The following is a 23,303-nucleotide window of genomic DNA, read 5'->3' as shown; positions in this document are numbered from 1 at the left end:
ACTTAGGTACTAAAGAAAGCAAAATGATTGTCGATTTATTGCTAACTTAAGTTTAGTAGTGCCAAGCTTAAACCATATTCGGCACTAGATTGAATATTTTCCCGCCAGTGGCCGTTATTTTATAGCCAATACGATGCCTGACTGAAAATGGTTAATCTCAAGTCAAACAGTGCATTTAGAATTGCCAATGATAAATAGGGACCATCTATGTTCTTTGTTATAGTGTCACCCAATTGAACATTTGAGTAAAATAGCAGAGAAATCAATGAATATCACAGGCTTATATTGCTGCCTATTTATTTTATATAAATTATGACAACTATGTAATTTTAATATTTATTTTAAAATAAGATTAGTAATGAAAATGAACCACAAGTCATATCAAATAAGTGTAGCGAATTTAAAAATTTCATTTAAATAATACCGTAAGTCGAAGCATTAGCAGGCCTCCCACTAGGTGGACTAACGAAGTCGCAGGAGCTGCAGGCACCGACGAATGTATGTGGCGAGCTGTCGTTCATTCTGGCGTTTTAAGTTCTGGCCTTTGTTCAAGTGGACGTCTTCCGGCTGGTTAACTATAATTTCCCTTATATCATCAAACGAATAACATATTTTTATGCAAATAAATTATTATGAAAAACGCTTCTAATTATTATATAATCCTCGATCAAAACGCGCAATAAATTTATTCATTCACACCCCAACAGTCCGGTGCCCCCTTAACAGTTGAGCATCAGTGCCGTCAAGCCCGCCGCGGCCGAAAGTACCATTAAAATGATCCCCACGGTCCCCTGGTGACCGGATCCCTCCCCAGTCTCCTATCCCAACAACTGTACCATAAAATAATGGTACAATAATTAAACTGGGAAATAATACAATGGTACGAGTATGGTGTCGTGATAATTGTGTCTGTGCGTGAAATTTTGAAGTGACGAGGTGGTTCTAGTAAGATTATTTTTCTTAATCATAGATAAGTTTTCTAGATAATGCATATTTTTTATGTAGGCACCTAATTTACCTATCTCTTAGTTCTTGCTGTTTTTTAATCAAATCTGCAAAAACAATTGAAATCAGTCCTATAAAAACGAGAAAAATAAATGAATCGAGGTTCAAAATTTATAAATTGGTAAATTTTTAGTTTCGTTATTATATGTGATACCTACTTTATTTTTATTTTTTATAATTATAACGTAAAATTTGTGCCATATAGGTACCTATACTTAACCTGGTGCGTTAAGTGAATGAGTATAATAATAGTATACAAGGGGTTAATTAAATAGCTGAAAATTGTGTTCAGGTTGCATTTTTTTTTAATCCCTGATCTTTTGCTGTGCCCCGTCCAAAAGATTACAAATTCAAAATGCGTATATAATTTTCAAAATGCGTATAAAAACCTCAATAATGGAAAATAAGTAGTGCACCTAAATGGGTGAAGATGAAGACCAAAAAGTTGCACAACTTAACGCAGGTAGTTAAAATTACTATTATTTTTTCCATTTTGACACGAAAATCCATACTATATAGGTACTACTAATATTATAAATGCGAAAGTGTGTGTGTGTGTGTGTTTGTGTGTTTGTCCGTCTTTCACGCCGTAACGGAGCGACGGATCGACGTGATTTTTGGCATAGAGATAGTTTATGGGCTGAGAGTGACATAGGCTACTTTTTATCCCGGAAAATGCAGTTCCCGAGGGAACAGCGCGCGATAACCGAATACCACGCGGGCGGAGCCGCGGGCTAAAGCTAGTTAATCATAATATTTGTATAGGTGTGCAACTTTTTGATCTTGACCCAAATAAGTGTTACCCTTCAAGACAATGAAGGCATCTTGAATAGAAAACTCCAGTAAAAATAGTACAAGGACAACACTGGATAAATTGTTATGGACTCATAATATTGTTATAAATCGTCACTACTTTGAAAAAAGCTCGTATCTCAAAATCGATAATTTTTCTCAGTGAACTTTATGAACATTATTTCAAGAGTCAATTTTGTTGACGCATTGATGTGAGATACGAGTTTTTTTTTTAAGTGGTGACGAAATGTATCTAAAGTTTTCGGATCTAGTGAATAAGGTCTTTTCATCGTATTTTGTCGGATAAGTTCGTACGTTATCTTGCTTTCACAATTATAGCTTCTGTAAACTTCAGTAAACTTTAGTAAGCTATATAGGTACTTAAATGCGATGGCAAAACACTATTCCCTAGGTACATCTGTACAGTGAGCGACAGAAGTGGATGAGCGGTTGTGGAACTCAAAATGATCTCTACAGCCAAGGTATGAGATGGTTGTAGATCAATTTGAACTCTACATCTGCTGACTCTTTCTGCTGTTGACTGTACATTATACATACTAATGTATCATGAGATGAAATTCACTGCATAGCAAAAATAAGTTTTTCATGAAAATTTTCTTTTTTTACACGGAACATTCAGTGCGACCGTTTGATTTTGTACCTATATCGTGAAACTATCCTAAAAAAATCTTAAATCGTTTACTACTAGCCGACTAAGCTAAAGTTAGTGAATATTAAGGATTAGAAAACTTTTTTTGTACTTATATAATATTATTTTCTAGGCAATACTGACTTGGCCATCGCACTTAACGCTTAGGCACTCATACCTACTCACTCATAATGTATCGCTCAACAGTTTGAGCGATACACAATATGAGGCATGCAGTCATAGCATTAAGGCTGACGCTATGTTCAATTAGGATTACTTTAAATAGTTGTCGTTGACGATTATTCTTATATCATTATGCGATGGCCAAGTCAGTATGTGTATTAGAAAAAATTTGGCTTACCTACTCTGTATTTGAGAACTATAAAGTATTTTCCACGGTTTAAAAAAAAGCAAGCTGGTGAAAATCCAGTTCTATGGACATCCCCCGGTACTGACAAAAATAACCGACTTGGTATAAAATTGCATCTCAAAACTTTTTAGCAATATAAGAACTGCGTTGCGCGACTTGCAGCTTTTTACATGTAATGTTTTTGATGGGATATAATATTCTTTTGTAGGCAAAGATGGAACTCCCGGTTTTAGACAAGTTCTGTTTCATCTTCCATCTGAAGACAGGATGCATCACTATGGGCATCATGAACTCCGTAAGTAATCCTATCCTACTATTTAATGTGTGAGTGTTTGTGAATGTGTCTGTTTGTACGAATTTGAATAAAATTTGGTATGTATAAGCTAGAAACTGGACGTCTGAAATAATAGCACTTTGTGTCTTAAGGGCGGTAAACAAGGAAATACGAACGAGAGTCGATGTTCGTAATTCTAGTACCGCCCGTGCGACATACAATGTTTTTCATCACATTTTCGAGTAAAATTGTATATTTGTAAAAGAAAAACTAATATTTTTTCAAAAATGGCCGATACCGCTGACTGCGCTCTTGGCAGCGCCAGCCTCCGCGCCGCCCTACCCCAGCCTGACCATGCGCCCGACGTGCGCGCGCCGCGCTCCTGCACGCCATGCAGTATCACACTCATTTACCGACCTTGGGCTTCATGACAAGAAAATTAGTACGGGCAATGACTCATTTACCGACCACGGGCTTCATGACGAGCACATTAAGGTCGAGGGTTTTATTTGGGGGGTTGCAACAAGGTAGCCTGCATGTTACGATGAAAAATCATTTACTCTTCCTTTGGCTTTGTCGTTGTCGAGTAATACCTAAGTTACAAGAGAAGCTAATATTTATTTCGTATTAACCTCTTCACCGCCACAAAATAAACGAAGTGACGTGCTCTGTACGCCACAGATAAACCAGCGACAAATCAACTTGAATTTTAATTCCATTGCAGAAAGATTAATTTCGAGTTGGATGTTGGTCATGTATGAATGACCGTGGCGTGTAAGGCATTCCATTAGCTGTCACAACTAGATGACTGTGGCTGTGAAGAGGTTAATGGTCTATCGTCTCCCATCGTTTCCAGATCCTAACCTTCGTGCTGGCTGTGATCCTGATCACCTTCGCCGTGGACATCAAAGCCGCGTCGGAGACCGTGAAGCGCGATGAAGTGGACACCGTCTCCTCCGTGGTGTACACCATCGTGATACTCCTCGTTATTCTGCTGTTCATCAAGTTCGTGTTGGACATGGTGTTCGTATACGCCGTATATAAGGTTAGACCACTAAAAACCTACGCCTCTGATGGCTATTGGCACCTTTATTCAGGCAATATAGTCTGCAAATGAGTTGGATCACGGGTCGGCTCGGCGCATGCCCTTATACTACGAAGTGCAAGATTTAACACCCAAACTATACTTATAATATAATATATCACGGGACAATTCACACCAATTGACCTAGTCCCAAAGTAAGCTTAGCAAAGCTTGTGTTATGGGTACTAAGCAACGGATAAATATAATTATATGGATAGATACATACCGTAAACTGCTTCAACTTTGCCTTCTGGCCCCAACATTGCCTGATTCCATTTATAGTTGATAACTTAGCACTCTTATAGGTTTTAAACTTTTATCTACACGGGAATTATTATTACGGGGGATAAAAGTTTAAAAACCTAGAAGGGTGCTAGGTATCGACTCCAAATTGAATCAGGCAATGTTGGGGCCAGAGGGCAAAGTTGAAGCAGTTCACGGTACTTAAATACATATTAAACACCCAAGACCCGAGAACAAACATTCGTATTTTTCATACAAATATTTGCCCCGACACGGGAATCGAACCCGGGACCTCAAGCTTCGTAGTCAGGTTCTCTAACCACTAGGCCATCTGGTCGTCTAAATACTTAGTCCCAATACACCTATATTCCAGTCACAACACACCTATAGTCCAAATTTCATCAATTTACCTAAGTACTTACTTACATCTAGTGGTTTTGAGTAAAATGCCTGTGACATACGGGGGGCGGGGGACCCGGACGGACGGACGGGACGAAACTATAAGCGTTTTTGTAATTTTTACTACAAAACCATAAAAACGAGTCTGTCAGTCTCTTAAAGGGCCGGCACCGCATCTGTGATACCCCTCGTGATGCGGGGGTCCACGATCAGTAGATATGGAGCCTATTTAAATGTTGCAGCATTTAAATGTTATTGTTGATCAATTGCCGATTAATTTAAGTTGGCGCTCCACACGAATTGTTTATTATATTGATGAAAAAAAATACAACCGAATTGATAACCTTTTTTTTGGATATTTTGGATTTAAGTGTATACGTGACTACTTAGTATATATTTAAAAAGAAATCAGGCTGAGAAATTTTCCACTCTCAGTTTTTAATAGTTTAAAATACATAGATTTGGGTATGCATTTTTTTTAATTCTCACCCACTACGTCATATTCTAAGATAGATAAGAAGAAAAAAATGACACAGCAATTTTCCGATGAAAATGAGCGTCAAAAAAAGGACTTATCATAAAAAAAGTCATGTTTGACAAAAGTTTTAGTTTTTTTTTCTAGTATCACATACTGATACAAATAACTTATTTGGTAAAATAATTTTGGACGGAGGAATTACTCGGTTCAATGTAATATTGACAGATTTATATAAACAGATTTGTGTTTTTACGTATAAATACCTAACTTAGGGGTGTTTTTTTTTGATATCGTCACTACTTTGAAAAAATCTCGTATCTAAAATCAATATATCAACAAAATTGAACCTTGATGTAATGTCTATAAAGTTCACTCAGAAAAATTATCTATTTTGAGCTACGAGTTTTTTTTAAAGTAGTGACGATATTTATATGTTAGTTTCGGCTCATACTATACAATAACCAAGCAAAATTGCATCGACTGAGAAATTAATGCATGCATGGGGCTCCATACAACGACTTGCTTCATTTCCTTCACTAAAATCACTGAACCATTAACGTATACAATCGTTCCTGATTGATGTAAGCAATAATGTACTATGCTGTATAGTATACATACTACTTACTTGACCTTGATATATTTAATTATCTAGTTATCATAGTTTTGTCGGACTAATACCGAATTTCTGTTTCCTTTTAATTTTGACCGAAACCGAAACATAGTTCCAAGGAGATTCTGGTATGTTTGAACGTGCGTTTATTTACCTTTTGTAGGTAGGTACTTACCTATATATTCAGGCGCAGCCAAATTTTAATATTGAGGAGGGCTGGGAGTTTGTACAAGAAAATAAAACAACAAATTTTGATTTACTAGCAACAGCCCGCGATTCCGTCCGCGTAGAATGCGTTTATAGCTATGCCGCGGGAACTGCAATTTTCCAGGATAAAATCTATCCTAGTCCTTCCCCGGGAGGGAGACTACCTGTATACCGAATTTCATCTAAATCGGTTCACCGATATAAACATGAAGAAGTACCTACATAGCAAAAAAACACACAAACTTTCGCATTTACAATATTATTGGGATAGTGGGATACAGTCCTGTTCTGTGTCTTCAGTCCTTCTGTGGATGATATCCTTTCCTTTTCTCTTCTTCTTGTTCTTCTTTCTTCATTTTTGATATATTGAACTTTGAAATGTTATTAGGGGATTTGTCAAATTTTCTAAATTGGTTTAGTTTTGGCAGATTTTTTTGCTGAAAATTCCTTTATATGTACTTACTGAAAATCTGGTTTAGCGCCGAAACCATCGAAACCGAAACTGTAAGTTTGGTCAAACACTACTAAGTAGGTACATTATGATTATACTCCGACCGTTGGTCACCATAAAAGTAACGGATATCCAAATGCATTCAATTGAATATTGTTTGCAGGCTCAAATGTGTATCTATTGTTATTACCAGCAGGTATTATTATTAGCCGTGGTGGCCTAGTGGTTTGACCTATCGCCTCTCAAGCAGAGGGTCGTGGGTTCAAACCCCGGCTCGCACCTATGAGTTTTTCGAAATTCATGTGCGGAGTTACATTTGAAACTTACCACGAGCTTTGCGGTGAAGGAAAACATCGTGAGGAAACCTGCACAAACCTGCGAAGCAATTCAATGGTGTGTGTGAAGTTCCCAATCCGCACTGGGCCCGCGTGGGAACTATGGCCCAAGCCCTCTTGTTCTGAGAGGAGGCCTGTGCCCGGCAGTGGGACGTATATAGGCTGGGGATGATGATGATTATTATTAGACCATTAAATATCTGTATGTATGTATGTACATTTTTTATTGTACCTACAATAATAGAGCGCCAAAACCTCACGCCATTATGCAACCGAGTTGCTATAGCTTTTTACCATTTAAAGGGCATAGGCTAGGCAACAGGTCTGTGCAGACAGTCTGCTGTGCATTTTTGTTGTTTATAATTTTTTGTTACTTTGTAACTATATTTTTTTTGACGGAAGAGCAGTGGTCCCACATTTCGTGACAAATTGTCTCTGTTCAAGTCTATCTCTTTGTACCTAAATCTTGTAAAATATAATGTTAGAATAAATAACAATTATGATTACGATATCGTGAGATAATTAATACCAATTGACTTAGTCTCAAACTAAGCAAAGCTTGTACTTTAGGTACAGTCACCAGCACCAATATCTGACACAACGAGCGTGCATAAATATCTGATACGACTCTATTTCTAGGGCCAGGAAGGACGTGTCAGATATTTTTTCACGCTCCGCTGTGGCAGATATTAATGCTGGTGACTGTACTAGGTAACAGATAACCATACTTATAGATAAATAAGGTAAACGTTCGAGTGCTCGACACGCCAATGCCCAATAGATGACACCCTGCTGTCATATCTATTGCTAATGGCATAAGAATAAAGATGCCAACTATTGGGACAGTGACGAGCACTCATACGTTTACCTTATATACTTAAATATACGTCTAAAACATCCAGCATCGAGAGCAAATATTAGTATGTTGATACTAATATATGCCCCAACTCAAGCTGCAAGCTCATATAAGTATCTGAACTTGCAGCCAGGTTCTCTAACCACTTGGCCACAATATACTTAACAAATAATACGTTAGTTGTGTGTATTGGGACTTGGCTATCGGGACGTCGAAATGTTTTTTTATATATCTTTGCTTTCTTTAATGTTCTTGAATAATTTATTGAATCAGGCGTTACTTTGCTTAGGTCCATATCAATGAACTAAAAGAATTTCCTTGCTCACCCGCGACCTTATGATAGCTAAGTTTATGCAAAATATGCGTGTTCATGCAGTTCCTCCACCTCCACACTGTAAGAACACGCATATATCACACAAACCCATCTATCACCACCACCACACTACACTGACGCGTTTTGAACTCAACCAGAGCTCATCTTCAGAGCAACACAACCGTACACCATGCTACCAGATGTTAGACTCACAAACCACAACAACCGTTTTAATTGTTGTTGATGTTGTTATAGACAATAATTTTAACCGGGGACCACACATTGACCACATTTGCTTGAAACTTCGCTCAATAATGGCTAACCTATCTATAATAAAATATAAGGTACCATATACCATTTTAAGGATGCTTTATGTTTCGCTGGCGGACTCTTACGGAATAAGTAGTTACGGACGAACATACAGAACCTATTTGAAACGTATATACAAACTACAACTAGCAATACTTAAAATAATTGTACCAAACAAAACTAAACTTGTATATCGCGCGGACTACTCGGGGCTTTTTAAACATTGTAAAATAAAATAGTAAACGTCTACAATAGGTTCTGTTTCTCACTCGTAACTGAACAATGCGACTGCATTGAAAAGTTCAACCAAAAACTCGTCCTGAACAGCTGCACCGTTTAAACTATCGGCCTAAGTATATACTTCCAAAAACTAATAATGTTTATGGTAAGAGAACTGATAAATATGTACTGTCATCTATTTTGAATACCTTACCAGAGGAAATCTTAACTAAAACGCAAACTTATAAATACGACAAATATAAATGTAAAAAACTTCTAGAAGTATTTTATGGAGTGCAGCGATGTCGCAGATCTGTTCTAGCCGTAGGCGGACCGGGGCGGGGCGGGCCTGCGACGCCGGCGCACCCTAGATTATTGTAAGCGCGAACCAAACCGCGCGATCTCGCCAACTATTGCATAAACCTGCTATAGATTTTTAATAGTGGCTAAAAATGTAAAAGCATGTATAAAAAAAAAATGTCACTGTTACTCCCTAAGTACCCACCCATTTTTTTTCTCAAACAAAACAAAAGTACCCACAAAATATTAATAAATTTTAATCGTCATAATAATAACAAAATCATTTATTTCAGATCACAAGAATCCATATCATGTCATAAGATTATAAAATGTTATAAATAATTTTATCATATAAAACTACCTTGATTTTTTATTTATTTACTGTCAATGTGCGATTTATTAATTGCTATATTGCTGGAATGAGTTCTTGAGTTAAATCGCGTTAAATCAACATTACTGTAACACTAGCCTGTTCCCCGCGACTCGGTCTGCGTAGAATTTGTTTATCGCTATCTACTATCCTATGTCCTTCCCCGGGACTCAAACTATCTGTGTGTCTATCTGTTTCGTCTATATCGGTTTAGCGGTTTAGACGTGATGGGTAACAAACAAACAGACTTACAAACGTTCGCATTTATAATATTAGTGGGAATTGTAACGTGTAGGAGGGCTTAGCTCTGACTTTTAGAATTTGGCGTTTGAGATCGAGTGCCGTCAAGCGGTTCTTTTCAAAAGTGCCATTCGATCTAAAGATTATATATTATGTTATAAATATTATATAAATATTTTTATAATATTTTTATAAAAATTTATAAGTACAATAAATATAGTCAGGGTCAGGTCAGTCAATTTTATACAATAAGTAAAGTAGAGTAGTGTATATTTAGCTTTTCTTATGGCATAGTTATGAATAGGTACCTCCTTACTTATATAGAGATGCAGTTTAGTATCAAGCGACGCAGCGACAGATAAGCCATGTTCGATTTTAGTTCGCTTCCTAAGCTACTCTTATTGTGAACTTTTATTTTATTTCTTGTATAAATAAATTAAAAAAAAGGGTCGCCGTCATCGAAACCCATGTGGAGGACTATAATTATATTAGTGGTATTATATGAAACGTAGCATTATATCAAACTAGCTTTTGCCCACGACTCCGCCCACGTGGTATTCGGTTATCGCGCGCTGTTCCCTCGAAAACTGTGCATTTTTCCGGGATAAAAAGTACCCTATGCCACTCTCGAGCCCAACTATCTCTATGCCAAAAATCACGTCGATCCGTCGCTCCGTTACGGCGTGAAAGACGGACAAACACACACACTTTCGCATTTATAATATTAGTATGGGTGTTATACAAACATCGGTCGTATCGCACGCACCCCACAATGCGGATCGCAAGCGACCTAGTTTCCGTGACAAATAGCATGTCGTGTCGAACTGTGTCAAGATGTGACGAATCGGGCCGTGACTTCATCGGGAATAGGTTCGCTAAGTACATTGATGACACTACACTGTAATACATGTTTGTATTATTACGGGGCAAGGGGTGTATTTAAATTAGGTAGGTTGGTTTAGTTTCAAAGCCAAAGTAAAACTATATTTATTCAATTTAAAAATCACCCGTTCACTAAAACCTCTGTTGAGAAGTATTAGTAAGTGTAACTAAGATTGACTAACAAAGCATAGCCTAAGGCCTAAACCAGTGGTTTCGAACCTAGGGGTAATTACCCCCCGCGGGGGTAAATAAGCTATTCTCTTGGGGTATTAAAGAACCTAATAATTAAATACCTAGCTAAATAGTAAAAATTAAAAATGATAGATCGCAGCTCAGTAAGTACCTACCGCAGTTGGCATCTCTTTCTAGCTGCTATTTTTACTTATTCCATTGTTAAAAAATTAAACACTGTAAGATGGTTTTAAAAGTTCAGTGTTTTTGTGATTAATAAAGATAATATCTTATAGGGGGTAAATTCAGTTTTCCCAGAAGGTCATATGGGCAACAATATTAAAAAGGTTAGGAACCACTGGCCTAAACTGTAGCTAGCTAGAAACTTGAAAGCACTAAGAAAGATCTTTTTAATTTCAACAAGACCTTTATATTTTCTTTTCAAAGTGGATCTATCTCCATAACTATAACAAAATTATTTTAATTCATCTGGCACGCAAGTACCTATAACTACAAACAAAACACTGTTAACAACTCTCGTCTCCTCTTTACAGCAAAAGAGTGGCCTAATGAAGAAATACTGCATCTTCTGGGTGGTATTCCTGGTGCTCTTTATCATCGGGTTCCTCAAGAGCCTGTTCCACATGGACGCAGGTCACGTGATTGCACAGATCCTCTTCTTAGGTGAGGATGAAACCTTTAGTTTTATATTGAAGGGTGAATTCCAGGGTTGGATCTAAAGATCTCTACACATTCCACCGTATTATGCCATGACCGTAACAGGAAAGTGTCAGACGGAGTGTCAAACGAAATGTCAAACGCATACTAGACACGCGACGCGACGGCGACGGTTGGTCTTGGTTCATACTTTTCGATACAAAAATAGTAGATTGAATAACAAGAGCATAAAACGAGCCATTTTACCCGAGGCGTTCATATAGCCACGTCGTTCATATAACCGCATGGATAGACACGTCGAGGGGAAAATGGGTTTAATGCTCGAGTTTTACACTGCTTTTCACTTCAATGGCGAGGAAATGAAATAGCAACAGTGGGAACAATTGTATAATTAATGTGTGTAATTGTATTGTATATATGTAGAAACTTCTTTGTTTGTGGCTGTTTAAGTACACCTAATTGCCTTGGTCTTAGACGAAGATTTTACTTTATGCATAAAAAATAATTTTATGTCGCTTAAACCTAGCCTAAACACCAACTGTATGAGCATGAGAAGTGAAAATACATTTTTGCCTGACTAGCTATTACGGTCGTGGTATTAATACGGTGTAATATGTAGAGACCTTAAACAGGGTGTTTTTCGATTCTTCCAAAATACTTATTTCAGAAGACAGGAGGATATTAGGTTAGTTTGACTAAACGCCCTGTAAAGATTTATTATTGAAATTTTTGACTTAAAAGTGTAGTCACCCCTTCAACGCGGTACACTTTGAACATCGATCAATCTATGGAAACAAAAGCGCAAATATACTTGGTTTGGATAGGTGTTAACTAAATGTAAACAAACATCAGCTGCCTGATTTTCAAGCATTTTAGACATTTTACTTATCTATCATTGGAAAGTCTCTGTGTATATAATATACCTGTATTTTCTGTACTGCTTGCTATGTTTTGGTGTGCAATAAAGAGTTATTGTATTGTATTGTATACAATACAATACTACTACTACTACTGTCTGTATACTAGACTAGTCTATTTCAATACAAAAATGTAAATGTTTAGATAGTTTAATGGGGGAATTCCAATTGACGTTGTTTTGTTTACATTCCAAACCAAGTATAGTTGCATAAGGAAAGCTGGAGCTACGAGTATTGCTGCAATGTGGCCTACTTGGAAGGAAGTAGTATTAAGGCGCTGTACGTAGTGAAAACTACAATTTTAGAAAATATTTAAAATATACTTACACAATACTTACAACTGCAATTTTTTTATATGTATATTTTCAGTCTATTAGCTAGTTTTTGACTTCATCAAAAACACGATTGCTGACAAAAACCTCGATAGATTATTTTTTTGAAAAAGAGCCTTCATTTACACGTTAAACCAAATATTATGCAAACTATTATGAATATCAACACAAAATTTGCTTTATTAAATAGTTTTTAGTAGATTTAGATTTATGCTTCATAGATTTTCAATAGGTTGAGTACATCAATCATACCAATTTATTTCGTCTTTGGCAAAATAAAAGGGTTCTAGCGCGCGGCGGCGGCCAAGTATTTCCCAGTCGCCAGTACACGCGTGTACGTAGTCGACGACGGACCTGTGCACATTTTTCTAACGCGCTCGTACTACTTTTGAGAGCAAATAATATGGGTAATCGCAGTATTAAAAAAGTTAGCGAAAGAGGAAACGCATAAGTGAACTCAGAGCACATATGAGAAGCATTAGAGTACCTAAACGGTAAGTACCTACCACACACTAATCGACCGGCCGGAGTCGGGCCGAGTCAGCAGGGCTACTACGAAACTCCAAACTCGAAGTTCGTGTCGTGCGGCCCCTCTCGCTCTCGTACTAAATAGTATAAGTGTCAGAGGGACCGCAACCCACGAACTTCGAGTTTCGTAGTAGCCCTGCTGAGCGGATTTCACATTCGTACTACGACCGCAAGCTGGTTGGCGCGGGCCTTGGCTGCTCATGGAAGCGGACGGCTTCGTCCATATTCTACCGCGACTGCCATACAAATTGTAGGCACGTTGTATAACCTATACTACTCACGGCGATCATGTGGCGAACCTTGCGGCTACTATGAAACTCGAAACTCGAAGTTCGTATCGTATCGTCCCTTTCGCTCTCGTATTAAATAGTATAAGTGTCAGAGGGACCGCAACCCACGATCTTCGAGTTTCGTAGCAGCCCTGCTGAGCGGATTTCACATTCGTACTACGACCGCAAGCTGGTTGGCGCGGGCCTCGGCTGCTCACGGACGCGGACAGCTTCGTCCAGATTCTACCGCGACTGCCATACAAATGGTAGGCACGTTGTATAACCTATACTACTCACGGCGAACATGCGGCGAACCTTGCGGCTACTACGAAACTCGAAGTTCGTATCGTACCGTCCCTCTCGCTCTCGTATTAAATAGTATAAGTGTCAGAGGGACCGCACGACACGAACTTCTAGTTTCGAGTTTCGTAGTAGCCCTGCTTGATCCCTTTGACAGTTTCACTGACATTTCTGATAGTAGATGCAACAGTTTAGATTTTCTCATTTTTTTGCAGGCAAAGGTAATATCTTGCATTCAGCCAAGTTATTTAACATAAATTATTTTAATAAAATAAGATGGTTGCACTTGGTTGCACTAGTAAATTATTGACAAAAACATGTACTCCAACTGCAATCCGGCTGCAAAATGGGAGTTTGGATGCAGTTATGCGCAGTTAGTACAACTGCACCAGCACGACCCGACTGTCAGAGGACTGCATTCCAACTGCCATTTTAGGCAGTCGGAGTGCAGTTCTTACGCAGTTCTGATGTAGTTCTGCCATTTTACAGCCGGATTGCAATTGAATGCGGTCCGTGTGTACCAGACCGTACATTACGACGCCTACCGCCTACCTTATCAGCGACTTGTTTATTATAGGAACTTCGATTTGTAATTTACCTTCACGTAAATCAAGATTGGTTTTTGGAATCTTTTTATATTTTTTATTTCCATTCCAATTTTTTTTTCTCTTACGGTCATCCCGTAAAACCTAAATTGAAAATACAAACTGAAATATAGATGCACAGAAAAACCAGAAAAATAAGACCAGCACTGGGAATCGAACCCAGGTCCTCGGTATTCCGTACCGCGTGCTATACCGCTACACCACTGCCGGTCAACCACCACTGCTGGTCACTGCTGGTGGACCAGCAGTGGTGTAGCGGTATAGCACGCGGTACGGAATACCAAGGACCTGGGTTCGATTTCCAGTGCTGGTCTTATTTTTCTGGTTTTTCTATGCATCTATATTTCAGTTTGTATTTTCAATTTTGTAATTAGTTTGTCTTTAATTTTTTCTCCCAAAATGTATCATCTTTAAGTAAAAGTGAAATAAAGTGCCCGTTGAAGTGTAGCCTTTAGAAATGGACTTGAAAAATGTATCAAAGAAAACGAAATTCAGATGTAGGATTATGAAAAGGAAACTAAAACTACCGAAATTAACAAAAATAGTAACTGGTATGACCAGATCCAAGGTCTCCATGTCACGTGTCGAGCACAGTGTATATTTGCTGTGTGGAGTGGTGAAAATCATCACCTCAAAACAGTAATCATACTTATAGATGATACATTTTGGGGAAAAAAATGAAAGACAAACTAATTTAATTTTATATGGACTGGTTACTACCCGAAATTGTTGATTCCCGTCGAGCTCGGGGAATGCCACTAAGGGAAAAAGAATATTCATCAAAAATAACTGTAGAACCTTCTCTGACTGAAGAAAAGGAACTTTCTTTTACATATCTATACTTTTCAAGCGACAAAAATAGGGAAAACATCGCTTCATGCTCCAGACAATCAACTTTGGAATCTCCTCTGACTGAAGATAAATAACTTTCTCCTACATATCCATACTTCTCAAGTCACGAAAATAAGAAAAGCATCGCTTCATGCTCCAGACAATTTTGGAAGAGCTATAAATTTATTTAAAATTCATTGTTGCCGTCGACTGCGTCCGCGCGGAATCCGATTTAGAGCAATTTTTTATTATATCCAAAAATATTTATTTTCTGTAACATGAAGTATCCTAAATGTTGACCAGACTAATAAGCTATCTAACTAACTAATTTGGCTCAGGGACCCAAAGAGGGTCTTGGCCTCCGAAACAAGAGCATGCCATCTGTCCCGATCGTGCACAGCCTCTTGCCAGTCGTGGTCGTGGAGACGTCGATGATCCGCCAGGACACAATACTCCCAGCGTACGCTCTTTCGGCAGCCCGATCCTCTCCTATTCGTAGTAGGTGGCCGAACCAGCGAAGTCTGTGTGATTTTGTTACGCCGATGATGTTGGGTTCAGCCACCAGCTCCTGGATCTCTCTCTTTTTACGGATCCTCCACGTGCCGTCGTCTCTCTTGACAGGTCCCAGGATCTTACGCAAGACCTTCCTTTCCGCTACAAGGAGTTGATGTTCCTCTTTGTGAGTTAGTGTCCAGGCCTCACAGCCATACATAAGGACAGGTCTTACGACAGTTTTATAGATCCTTAACTTTGTATTCCTGCTGAGAAGCCTGGACAACAACACCAATAAGCTATCACTACACAAAATTTCGTTGATTTCTGTTTAGTAGTTTCTGAGTTATTATGATTAACTCAGGGACTTTATACATCCCCTTGGCCCATAGAGCTTATGGGAACGGAAGCATTACCATGTCCTCGGTACCGCTCTGCTTTCAGAGCATGACATTAGTGTGTGTGAGCTAACTTTGGGGGTGGCAGACGTGAGCTTGCCTTCGGAATCCAAAAGCTTAATGGTTGCTTGACCTGAAATGTATATTTCAGATTTTTATTTTATTTATGACGGTGGAAGCATTCTACACTTCTACTGAACGTAGATATAGTTTAGATATAGTTAGTGTTTAGTTTTGTAACTAAGGGACCCCATACATCCCTGTATTATAATAATAATTTTTTTGTAATTTTTTCTTTAATTGTATACTGTACTGTGTTTTTTAGTACCTATTTTATTTGCAATTATTTTATTTTGAAAAAACGACTTTCTGCCAAGTTTCTTGCGGCGCATTCTTCTTGGCAATGAATAATGATGGTCTTTCCGAAAGCACTGGTAGTTTAAAAAATTACGTGTAAAAGTGCCCATTGCGGCCTATTTACTGAATAAATGATTTCATTTCATTTCGTAAAAGTGAACAGACAAATTTTCCTTTACTGTTTTATTATTATATGTATAGATTTGCCTAGCTTGTAATCTAGATTTTCAGATTCAAATTGAAATGTTTTTTTATTTGTATTGATTTACCTTTATATCCTTTTCATCATTTCTATCTATCGACCTATTCAGTCTAAATGTCTATCCATTACCTACGTTACAAATCAAACTGTGGACATGAAGAGGCATAAATAATTTGTTTATTACCAAGACTATTCATTAAACGAAGATTTTCTTTATTAAACCAAAAAAATGTGTAATTATAATTTTAAGGAAAAATCCGGAATTCACATTAACCAGAATACGGATACAAACAGAATAAGGCCGTCAACGGGCTGCAAAACGTAGTGATTATACTCTTTGCGGGCTGCGTGACAGACGCGCGAGGCGCCCCGCATTCGCCTCCACCGCGTCGTCTGCTTCACCCCCTCAAATACCGAAAATTCTTCTATAAGCGCGCCTCCCACGGTCTCACAAACTGGTCCAGGGGAGAACCATGTGTAGGTATTGCTTGCTTACCATCAAGGATAGTTGTGGTCAAAGACATGTCTATTGTGCATAATAATCCTTCCGATGTTGGTGTTCGTTCGTGCATGTGTTTACGTTTAGGCATGTCTCTGAGTGTGTATGACCCGCAGTGGCGTAGCTACCAGAGGGCTAGACGGGGCAGTCCCCCAAGCTCAGGGAGCCCCTCAGACTCTGACCCACAAACTATAACTGACAAATCGGGAGTACGTCGAATTCGGAACACGACGAATACGGAACAAACGATTTTAAATTGTTTTTTTTTTGCCCCATGGCCTTTGATTACCTAGCTTAATGCCTCTGATGACCCGGCTCTCGATCAAAAGTTTTCACTCACTAGCTACACTATACATTTTAGGACCGTCCTCGTTCTCATTGATGAAAAAAAAATATAGTATCGTATAATTAACCTATTATAAAAATCTGTTTCAGCTGAAAATTTCTACTATATCGTCGTGATTCGAAGCTATTTGATTTCAATTCATGAGGACGGAATGCTGTAATCACCCACCTCACTTACACAAATACAGTTGCGGCGGGAGGAAAGAAGATGGCACGACCATGGACCAGGATCTTTTGTTAAAACTAGGAGGTAAATAAAATGTGACCACGAAAGTATAAAATTATAATATCACTGAGGGTAGTTTTATATTATGATTTTATAAAACATGATAAAAGTAACAGTAGCGTATATTTTTTATTTACATATTCACACTTTCTGTGTCCTTCATATCTATTTATATTTGTTACGAAAAATTAATCTATTAAATTCAACTTTTATTGATTTAATAGTTAGATTACTATTTTTATCACATATTTTACCTGCACGTTTATAAAATTTTTAAAACTTTTAAATAGTTGCCTAAAAATTATATTCTTATCTAATACTACCTACCTATGTCCATTTAATTCTTAAATAATACTACGAAGCGGTACATTCATATTTTTTCTGAATATTTAAACATATAAATACTTGAAATAGATATTGTATGTAGTTTTGTAATTAGTTGAATCGTATACATCGGTGTTTGTATGAAATATATAAAGTATTATAGATGTTATTACTTATTAATTAACTGATATTATTTAACTATTAGGTGGTGTTGAAATGTATGTAGATACTGCTAAGAGAGATAGATTTAGAATGGTTCGTGATTGTCCAGTTTTAATGAGGGTATCAACTTAAAAATATACTCTAAGATGTTTAATAGGTATTGGTATTTTTAAGCGATGGCTCCTGGTCTAATATTGTAAGTTTGTTTACGTATAGCACAACTAGTATGGATTTAATTTCGAGATCACTAAGATATTAATACATATGATATAATACAGACATGAAAAACCACACAACATTTAAAAAAAAATACTAAGACTTCAGGCAAAAACTATGTTTTTTTTAACTAAGTGTATCAAAAAACAGGACAAGACGTCATAAAATAATGTTGTTTTTAATTTGATGTGACTAAAGTCGTTCTAACAAAATAAACCAGGAGCCACCACTAGAAAAACTAAAAGTTACAATTAAATTATAATTTACTATAGTGAGTGGTTGTGAAACAATGCTAAACCATATCAGTTTGACAATCGAAACTAATACAATAAATGTGTTGAATTTACTCTATTGTAACGCATTTGTAATATAACGAAGTTATTTTTAGTTATAAGTATTCGTCTTCCATTATTTACTCGTAGATATAAGATGATTTTCTGCTATAGAAAGACCAAAAGTTGGCATATCGATCACATTTACATTTTAACAATTCTTTTTTTTTTTAGTTTTCCGTAACTCAAAAGGTAAAAACGGAACCTTGTTATTCGTAAAACTTTGTTATCCGTCTGTCTGTCTGGCCGTCATTAAAGACCCTTTTTCTCAGGAACTCATAGATATTATCAAATACGAACTCAAGTTTGCTAATCCTTGAAACAGTAAAACAAATCAAACTTCCAAGTCACCGCAATCAAAAGAAAGAGTCACTAAAAAAGGTTTTTCCTTTCAAATTCGCCGCAACCGAAAATCCTATAGGTATTATACTTCGGGTTGTGCTTGAAACTTGTAATATGATATTAAAAAAGCTCTTATAAGAAAAGCCTGATTATCATTTTTTTATGTCTGTCTGTTTGTCAGTCAGTAACCATCTAAAATGACCCCACACTACGTACATTTCGCTTAAGAGGGGGGCTACGCTAACACTATTCATGGATACCAATAAATTTGGACGGAAACCTCGGTGCGCGAATACAAATCCACTTGGTTATTTTTTTGTCAGTGATAGTAGGTATTTGCAGTACAAACTATATGTTAAGTCATTTATTTTTGTAATCGATATAGTGATTAAAAAATTGATTTTGTGGTATTTCTTTGAAAATTATCTATGTTAAGATACATACATACGACCATAAATGACTGTCCATAGGCCAACGACCCATAATACGGAAAATTTATCTTAATTGACACACGCGTTTGCCTAATGAATACACTCATTTTGACATTAAGTTTATTTAAGTCGTCCCGATAACTTACATTGTACAGTCAACGTCATAAATACCTATGTTATCACTGTTGTACCTTGTCGCTCTCAGTCGGCACATAATTTCGTATAGCTACAATATGACAAGGTACAAAAGTGATCACTTATTTATGACGTTGACTGTACTTAAAAGTCATCGGACAATTATATCAATTTAGTTTTAGTAACAACAATATATTTTAGCGATGGGGCAATTTCGGCTTGGATCTCCGCAAAGTAACGTTTGATTGAATAAATTATTGAACATGTGTATTTCTTAATTTTAGCTCACAATCAGACTTCAATGGCCTATTGTATGTTTAAAACTGTAAAAAGAGCGTTAAGAAGAAACCCTGCCTTGGTTGGATAATTTGATTCTGAAGTGACATAGCATTCGAGACCCTAAGCCTGGCAAGTTTATGAAGATCATGCAACACTATAACAATGTTGCCAGCACTATAGGGGTATTTGCGTTGATTCAATTGAACTCTGAGCCCGAATTGCCCCTAAGTTTTTCACAAGTACCCACTGTAATAGTATAAAGTGAGGGTAGGCCTCGCTAGTGCCTACCCTACTGCTGGTGGGATGCGTACGCGGCCTACCCTGGGCCTACCTGTGGCCGTATTGTCTAATGCTCTGGCGCTTTTGATCGCTTTCACTCTCTTTCTATCATCGTCCTACACCGTGTGACAGAAAGAATTGGTAATCGTGATTCCGAGAACGTTAGACAATTATGGTCTTTGAGCTGTATATGTACCTATACCAGTGGGTATCAGTATTTGGTCTATGTGCTTCACCGTTCTAAGTTACGGATACTATACTTATAAGGCTTAGGTAATTAACTAAATTAAAACAAAACAACGTCAGTAAGTGTCTTGAATATTGAAATTCCTCCATTAAACTATCTAAACATTTAGGTATATTTCTGTATTAAAACACATTGGTCTAGTTTGTATTACAATGATAGATTTAAGTAAAATTTTAATCCTTGAATGTGCCAAATCTGGCAGCTGAACTTTGTTTACATTTATTTAATTACCTAAATCCTTCAAGTATAGCTTTAATTTCGACTACAACTAGGTACCAAAAACAATTGTGAATGAGTAAATATATGGTTATAAATAAAATCGACAATAATACGTCCTTCGCTTTAATTAGCTTAGATTAATGTTCTATTCAATTCTAAGAAGAAAATAGACCGTTTTGACTTTCTTGATATGTACTCGTAAGTTTAAATAATTATGTAAATGGTTCATACGTACAATATGAAACAAAAAATTGTCTTTTCATGCAGTTAACGACGTGAAGTCATCAAAATTATTACACTGAATGGACTAAAACGTTTTCCTAGTACTGTATATGCGTATAAAAAAGACAAAAAAATAACTGTAAACCCTGAGCATTTGAGATGTTGACAGAAAAGACACAAAAGTTAATGAGGGCTATCGTTTTTTGTCTCACTAGATGGCGCACTGTCGCGTGAGGTTTTTATGTATGGCTTTCAAAGTCTGTTATTACGGGCGTGAAAACAAAGTTTAGATTAAAATCATATTTAATACACCTTAAAACCGTATCATAAAAATATCGAGCATGCCACAGTGTTGCATAGTCCCCGTTTTGTTCGGAAAAAAGGGAGGACAAAGGTTTCTGAAAGACAAAACTGTCTCAAAACACAGACATTCGTTGCCCCGGAACGCATATTTGCCATAATTAATTTCAGATATTGCAAAATATTCACAAAATTATTCTAATTATAAATAAACCCGCGTAGCTCACCCAAAAACTATGAGATTTGACATTTCGGAGACCTCACGCTACACTAGCGCCTCTAGCGGCGAATTCATACGCGATAGCCCTCATTGTGAGTGTATAAAAATCTCTTAGTATAACCTAGTGAATGGTTATTGACAATGCTATTGAAGGTACTTACTACAAATTGATGTTTAACGTCGTGTGTCATTATGTTTGTAGTAAGTTATCACAGTATGCACTTTTTTTTATTTAGCTGTCAAAAATGTTCTACTTACTTAACTCACACTGCAGTGCTCAGTTCAGTCTATTTTCTTCGAAATAAATATATGAGAGCCCTTGCATATTTTTAGGGTTCCACATATGATAGGGAAGGGACCCTAAAAATAATATGTGTCTAAACATATCACACCTGCTGAAGACGCACAGAAGGTTTTCTTATATATTACACTATAAAACCTTTGTATTGATGTACTTTACCTTTAAATAGAATACATTCCCACTTATGAAAATATTCTTAAAAATTATACATATACATAGGTATAGAGGTGTTTTGTATGTGTGTTTTACTATCAAAGTTAAAGGCGTATTCACACAAATTCTTGTTTTTTGATCATTTGTTTTTCATAACTATTTTGCAATCTATATCTTTATCTAGGTAACTTTGACAACCGGATTGTATGGTTAGTGATCTTGACTATGCTGACTATAACAATTAGGGGATTAGGGTTTTAGGGGCACGCACAGTATGATGAATACAAATGTCGATCATACTCGGGTAAAGGAGTTATATATTTAGCTGGTATACGTATAAATATATTTGTTCATTGTTCACTACCTATAGTACAAGCTTTACTTAATATAGAACTTAGTCAATTGGTGTAAAATTGTACTATGTCATTTATATTTATGTAACAACCTTATGGCGCAATTTTCGTACATATTTTTTTCGGGATCACAAAACGGCTCCAACGATTTAGATGAAATTTGCTATGTTGGGATTTTCGGAGGTGCAAATCAAGTGTGCGAAGTTCAGTCGCCCAATTATTGCATAAGTAATTATGCCTATATCACATTGAAGAGTTAAGCTCAAATAAATCATACACATAAATATAACTTTACATTGAGCGTAATTATGTCATCCTTACCTGGTACTAATATCGTATCTCAACTTGCCCCATGTAATAGATCGTTTTGCCCCTTCAGTGATAGTGTAACTTTAAGCCCAGTTTAGACCTACAAGAAAAGTCGTCCAACTTGCATTACTTTGCGGCGGCGGATTGACCACTTCAAACTCGTTGGCTTTACGGCCTCGTAATGTAATGCAACTTGCACAATTTTCTTGCAGTTTTAAAGGTTTTACATTGAGCATATTGTGCCATCCATTTGTTAAATCATTTTGCCCCTCCAGTGTGAGTACACCTTTACATAAATGTGCCACTATCGATCAATTATTAACGCTTTAAATGTTGTATAATTATTTACAAGTAAAACGTGGAGTTAATTTTATAGAATTTTTGATGTTTGTGAACGTTGTACAATGCTTTGTTAATTCATTGAGTATTAAATAAATACGTTAAAATATCTAGTGTTTCATTTATAGCTAACTAGCCTGTTGCCCGCGACTTTGTCCGCGTAGAATTCGTTTCTCAGTATACCCCGCGGGAACTACGAAATTTTCCGGGATAAACTATCTCATCATCTGTATACCATATTTCATCTAAATAACAAACAAACAAACAGATTTATAGATCTTCTTACTTACTAATATTATAAAGCGAAGCGAGGTATTTTTGTTTCCGCCACGTACTTTTACGTATTTGCACAGAATAGTACAAGGTATTTGTATTCGTTTTTTAACCCCCAACGCAAAAAGAGGGGTGTTATAAGTTTGACCGCTATGTGTGTCTGTTTGTCTGTTTATGGCACCGTAGATGTTAAACGGGTGAACCGATTTGAATGCAGTTTTTTTATTTGAAAGTACGTTTTCTAGCGATGGTTCTTAGATATGTTTTGTCAAAATCGGTTTAGCCGTTTTTGAGATATTGAACTTTGAAGTGACAAAGTCGGGGGTTTTCC

The 23,303-nt window shown here is 36.9% G+C and overlaps 1 protein-coding gene across 1 annotated transcript; it reads left to right on the top strand.

Annotated features, from left to right (window-relative positions):
• The first annotated feature begins 741 nt into the window (after nt 1-741).
• On the top strand, nt 742-22,808 carry LOC141429513 (uncharacterized). Its single transcript, XM_074089847.1, has 5 exons — nt 742-945; nt 3,025-3,111; nt 3,947-4,135; nt 11,112-11,241; nt 17,401-22,808. The coding sequence occupies exons 2-5, from the start codon at nt 3,031-3,033 to the stop codon at nt 17,469-17,471; spliced, it is 471 nt and encodes a 156-aa protein (XP_073945948.1). The 5' UTR covers nt 742-945; nt 3,025-3,030; the 3' UTR covers nt 17,472-22,808.
• Nucleotides 22,809-23,303: the final 495 nt, after the last annotated feature.

Source organism: Choristoneura fumiferana, chromosome 7 (genome assembly GCF_025370935.1).
Source record: "Choristoneura fumiferana chromosome 7, NRCan_CFum_1, whole genome shotgun sequence".
Classification (NCBI taxonomy): domain Eukaryota; kingdom Metazoa; phylum Arthropoda; class Insecta; order Lepidoptera; family Tortricidae; genus Choristoneura; species Choristoneura fumiferana.
The sequence above is the reverse complement of the archived record's forward strand: the minus strand, read 5'-3'. Positions and strand labels throughout refer to the sequence as shown.

Excerpts from the sequence above, each read along its gene's own strand:
- LOC141429513 (XM_074089847.1), top strand. The coding sequence starts at position 3,031 with ATGGAACTCCCGGTTTTAGACAAGTTCTGTTTCATCTTCCATCTGAAG. Across the intron at positions 4,136-11,111 it reads TCGTATACGCCGTATATAAG|CAAAAGAGTGGCCTAATGAA; the intron begins GTTAGACCACTA and ends TCCTCTTTACAG. Across the intron at positions 11,242-17,400 it reads TGCACAGATCCTCTTCTTAG|CTGAAAATTTCTACTATATC; the intron begins GTGAGGATGAAA and ends AATCTGTTTCAG.